The sequence below is a fragment of the Phalaenopsis equestris genome, unplaced genomic scaffold, assembly GCF_001263595.1.
Source record: "Phalaenopsis equestris unplaced genomic scaffold, ASM126359v1 Scaffold220379, whole genome shotgun sequence".
In the NCBI taxonomy this organism is placed as follows: Eukaryota; Viridiplantae; Streptophyta; class Magnoliopsida; order Asparagales; family Orchidaceae; genus Phalaenopsis; species Phalaenopsis equestris.
This window is the reverse complement of record NW_018238668.1, coordinates 178,482-184,223: the sequence shown is the minus strand read 5'-3', so window position 1 is coordinate 184,223 and position 5,742 is coordinate 178,482. Positions and strand designations below refer to the sequence as shown.

The 5,742-nt window shown below is 37.9% G+C and overlaps 1 protein-coding gene across 2 annotated transcripts in view; it reads right to left on the bottom strand.

The window, feature by feature from the left end:
* Positions 1–1,368, bottom strand: part of LOC110037498 (brefeldin A-inhibited guanine nucleotide-exchange protein 5) — a 61,384-nt gene extending 60,016 nt beyond the window's left edge. For both annotated transcript variants that reach the window (XM_020742154.1, XM_020742155.1), the window contains exon 1: positions 1,191–1,368. In XM_020742154.1, the coding sequence (XP_020597813.1) occupies positions 1,191–1,302 (112 nt within the window). In that variant the 5' untranslated portion in view covers positions 1,303–1,368. The remainder of the gene's footprint in view (positions 1–1,190) is intronic.
* Positions 1,369–5,742: the final 4,374 nt, after the last annotated feature.

The window sequence follows — 5,742 nt, the reverse complement described above, 5'->3', positions numbered from 1 at the left end:
AATGAATATATTCGTGATAGGGTTGGTGTAGCTCCTGTGACAGACAAAATTAGAGAAAGTCGCCTTAGATGGTTTGGTCATATTAAACGTCGACCATTAGATGATCCGATTAGAAGAGTAGATGTTTTAAATTTGACTTGTGTTAAGAAAGGCAAAGGTAGACCTAGGAAGACTTGGGCTTATTGTATTAAAAATGATCTTAATTTACTAGAACTAAATGCAAATATGACACTAAATAGGACGCAATGGAGAAAAAGGATTCATGTAGCCGACCCCACGTAGTGGGATTAAGGCTTTGTTGTTGTTGTTGTTGTTGTTGTAAAACTTAACTTTTGATCAAATATTAAATTCATGAAATATTAAAAATATTAAATTCATAAGGATTATGTCCCGTGCCATAGGGCTTTCTCTCCACACTATCATAGATTAATTACTTTACATTAAAAAATTTAAGTATCATATAGGTCAAACCCAAGAAAATGTTGGCAGGTAACCCATCTTCAATTTCATAAATTATCATCCCTTTTTATTCCTTATCTTCCACTTTCTTTCATTGTCCACACTTATAGCTTCACAAGATGATTAGAAAAAAGCAAATTTTCATAAGAAATTTAAACAAGAATACAACAGTTCATGCCAATCACAACATTGAAACTCCTAGCCATGATAAACAAATTGAGTGGTTGTGCTATCCTTAGTACATTGTTCTTTCTGTATATTAATCAGTATTTCGTATATACATAACATATCTGAACAAGTGGCGTGTAATTCAAGTTGAAGGACTTCTTTGACTAATAAGAACAAATTCAAACCATTAATCATTTATGTACTTCAGCCCTACTACAGAATATAATATACCATTATAAGTATCTGTAATTGTCAAAGAAATATTAATGCCTTGCATCTTATGTATGCAGATTTGCGGCAAGTTATTGAACAAATTAACCAGTGATTACTTTCATTCGCTTTATTATGAGCTCCCCTTTCACGCATCACAATATCAAATAACACCGCCCTGCGCAACTCATTCTTTCCCGATCTAAAATATTTATCAAATTTCTATTCATCCTGTAGCTAAATTATGATTATAGCGATCTATTTCGAGCGTTAATTACTAACCATCATAACCAAAGTAACTGCGATCTGGAGTTCGAGAGTCGACAAAAAATAATTTATTCGAATGTACCGACCTAGACATGTTTTGATGACCTTCTGCAGGTCGGCGTACTTCTTCCCGGAGCACTCCTTGAGCATGGACTCCAAGGAGCGGGTAACAAAACCACCAGCCGCGGCGCCAGCCATTGCAGAGATCTTTGCACGATCTCCCGTCTCTTTTTCTCCCACCGCTGCTGCGCAGCCAATCGACCCACGACCTGTTCCACGGCATGCAAAGATCAAGAAAGTTGAATTTATTATAAGGCGGACATCCGAAGGGGGAGGGTTGATGGATGGAATTGGACTGACCGAGAGGCGGCTGCTCCGCGTAGGGATCTTTGAGGGATCAGAAGTTCAGAGGAAGGAGATCTAAGCGAGCCATGGTTCTTCTCTAAACTAAGCACAAGTTTCTCTTTTCCGCCTCTAAAGAGCTCCGAGGTATGCTGTAAACTGCTCCGCCACCGAAGCTTTGATAGCAGAAGGCCCGGGTTTTTTCGACAATGATAATCCATGTGGTCTCGGCGTAAGATATCTCGTGTGCACAGTAATATGTGTTATTCATGTGTTATTATGTCCTGATTTTCGACAATGATAATCCATGTGGTCTCGGCGTAAGTAAAAAATAGCAATGGCTTAGTCAATGAAATCAAGTCACGATATCTCGTGCGACATAGAAAAAAAATGGTACAGTAATATGAGAAATATTTTCTGTGCACAGTAATATGTGTTATTCATGTGTTATTATGTCCTGATAATATTCCTGGTATTATAATAACACAATAACACATGAATAACACACAATAACACAAGAATAAAAAATAGCAATTGCGTAGCCAATGAAATCAAGTCACGATACCTCGTGCGACATAGAAAAAAAATGGTGTAGTAATATGGGAAATATTCCCTCCATGTTATTCATGTGTTATTGTGTGTTATTCATGTGTTATTGTGTCCTGAGAATATTCTTGGTGTTATAATAACACAATAACACCTCAATAACACATGAATAACACGCAATAACACATGAATAACATGCAATAACACATGAATAACACAGGGGGAAATATTCCCCGTGTTACAGCGCCGTTTTTTTGCTCTGTCGCGCGAGATGTCGTGGCGTGATTTGATTGGCTACGCACGTTATTTTTAGATGCGTAGTACTGATGTAATATTTTTTCGGGCCCACGTTTTTTCGATAATGATAATCCATGTGGTCTCGGGGTAAGGGCCTATTTGTAGCAGCTTGCAAGTGCGGCGGCGTTTTCGACATGTGGTCTGCGGGTAAGGGCCTTTTTCGGGCAGCTTACAAGTACGGTGGCGTTTTCAAAAATGTTGCCTACCATTTTTTTCTCATGTTTTATAGCTCTTACACGCGAATCGCAAGGCTATACTCGCGATTCGCGTTTGCCAGGAGCTTATTTCACTTCTTTTACGCCTCTACCCCTCTCGCTCACGAAACCTATCTTGCCATCTTTCTGAAGCCCGTGGCCCTTCGTCGCTCTCCGTTGTCAAAAGCCAGTTGAAGCCCGTGGCCCATTGTCGCTCTCCCTCGCCGAATCTCCGGCCCTTCGTCGCTCTCTGTCGCTGAAATCCAGTCGAAGCCCGCGGCCCCCTCCTACACATCCTCAGTCGCTCTCCTCCACCAAATCCAGGCGCTCCGTCCTCTGCTTTGATGATGGATCAGTATTTTAGCTCTTCTCGTTAAACATATTTTTTCTTACATATAGGTCGCCTAAATTTCAGTTTTTTACGCACTTACCACACAATTCCATACATCCAACTCTTATGCACATTTTCATGCATATGTTTACATATGCAAGCTTTTAAATGCTAGATAATTGTGTGCTACACAATTCCATATATCCAATTCTTATGCACATTTTCATACATATGTTTACATATGCAAGCTTAGATTTGGGGTTTCTAGATAGTCTCCCTTAAGCGAGGAGTGTATCTTTTGTTTGTCCTTTGAATTGTTATGTAGTGTTTTTTTAGATTTTTGTATATTAAATGTGTTCTCATTATATTATTGTTGCAAACAGCTTTACTACACGTGGCTAAAATGATCATTTTTCCACCAACAGTTGCAGATCAACTGTTCCCAAACCGCAAAAACCAAACAACTTATTCAGTTCAAGGGCAGAATGGTCATTTATTCACACTTATTCAGTTCAAGGGCAGAATGGTCATTTATTCTCAAACATCAGTTGTTTTCCAAATGCACAAACCAAACAGCCAGTCATCTTATACGGATGAGATGCTCATTAGCAAATTATCAAGATAAGCTACTTATCAGCAGAAACTGGATAACCTGCAGCTGCCCCAAACAGACCCATAATCTGTTGATGATCAACTTCTGGATAAGCTGACTGATTGTTTAGTTTGTGCATTAGTAAACAGCTGATTCTGGATAAATGACTAATTTGCCCCTATTCTTGAAAAGGTGTTTAGTTGTTTGGTTTGTGCGTTTTGTAAACAACTGATTTACAGATTTTCTTAGTTAAATGAAAAATCAGCACACAAAAGTTATAATGTTTTCAACAAAACTGCAATATCTTGGAGATGCAACATAACATTAATTTATATGAAATGTGACAATTTTTTAAAATTAAAGTTCAAACGTCAAGACATGAAAATAAAAAAGATTTGAGTTGTTCAACCATTAGCTATATCAGCTTCAAACTATTATAAAACCACAATCTGCGCAAACTCGGGCCTACTCTCGGAAGCGTTGACCAACACCACTCAACTTTCATAGAACCACCGGACTGCCAGCCGAAATAACCTGCCTCAAATTCTGAAAAAAAAAAACATCAACCCTTTCAACATTTTGCACCATTTTAATCTCAGTAAAAGTTCATATCTCAATCTCAACAATAGGCCAAACAACAAACAATAAACATGCTAACTTTACTTGTAGAATGTCTTATTAACAACAACAAAAGTTGTTTGAACTTCAAATATTTATCTTCATACCACCCAAATCTTTCATGTCACATACAAACTATCACTATTTTAACTTTTGAAAAGTGAATTACTTCTTTCAGGAATAGCTAAGTTGACATATATGTAAAAATTAAAGTTTAGTTGACAGATATATATGTGAATACATAGGAATTGAGTGGTATGCATGCCAATCTTCCTTAATTTTAATATGACTCAGCTTTAAACAGATCATCAAAGCCATCAGAGAGTAACATTAATCATAGCTAAGTACTAGAAGAATTGTTTCAAAGGTGTTCATTTCATGCATATTGAAGAAGGAAAAGATGTAATGAACATAGATCCCATTCAACCTTAATCACATTGGGGTGGCAAAGATGAGATAGAAAGGTCGCCTCTCTCGTGATTTGCTTTTCCAAGAGCGCCACCATCAATCCACTTTCATCATCGTCAGGCAATCAAATAATCTTAACAACAACGGGTTGATTCTTATACATGCCATGATATAGTCTACGATTAGCTCCACTGGCAAATCGAGCTCCGAAGTACAGCTCGAAAAGATTTACAATCCAGTTATCTGTGGCCTGTATTGCTATCACCTTAACTGCCCCATTATATAAACACCTCGTCACCTTCTTCGTCCTTAACTAGGTAATGCCCTTCACAAAACAAAATTTTTGGAGAGGATTCAATTCATTGCAAGAGTTGTTCTTTTCTAAGATCTTCTTGTGTGGTTTATTTCTATAAGGGGGTCGTGTGGATAACCTCTTTGAATTGGATTTAGCCGCTTTAAAGACATTAAAAAGAGTGGTAGTTGGTAGTGGGGATACACATCTCTGCTTCGGTTTGGATTTTCGTTTCATTTGATCCAATTTCTTCTTACGATAAGCAAGCCAGACTGAATAAGAATACAATTTCATTGTTTATGATGTTCCGGTTCAATTGGGATGGAAGGAGAACTCAATGGGTTGTAAATTTGACTCCTTTATCTATGATGAAGAAGACTCACTGCCATCATGTTGCAGCGAGGATTTGGCAGAAACTGAATCTGAAGAAACAAGACATAAATCCTCCATCTTTTTCCTTGATTTCCCATTTGTTTTTCTTGCAGAACCACCAAGCAAAAAAGCAGCATTTGTGAAGCCGGAAATAGACTCCATTGGCACTGATTCAGAGTTCATAATTTCTTTCTTCATATCAGAATTATGTAAGATTGTTCATCCATATGATGGATGGAAATTTAAAAGATCTGGAATGGATGTAAGTGGTTGTTGCAAACTTTTCCCTCCTCACCCATGAACAGCTCTCTTTCTCCATTTCCCCCAACAGACTAAAAAACCGCACATTTTTGATCTGGAATGGATGTAAGTGGTTGTTGCAAACTTTGCCCTCCTCACCCATGAACAACTCTCTTTCTCAATTTCCCCCAACAGACTAAAAAACCGCACATTTTCCTATAGAAGAAGCCATTTTGTAACACAAGAACAAAGAAGAAAAGACTAATAAACAAAATCTGAGCACACAAAGCCACCAACTGCGATACCTCTTAAGCCCTTCTGTCACAGAGAACTCAATTCAATCCTTCAAGGGTGAAGCAGCTTTAACAGCCCAAGCACAAAACCTAGAAAATAGAATACAAAAAGG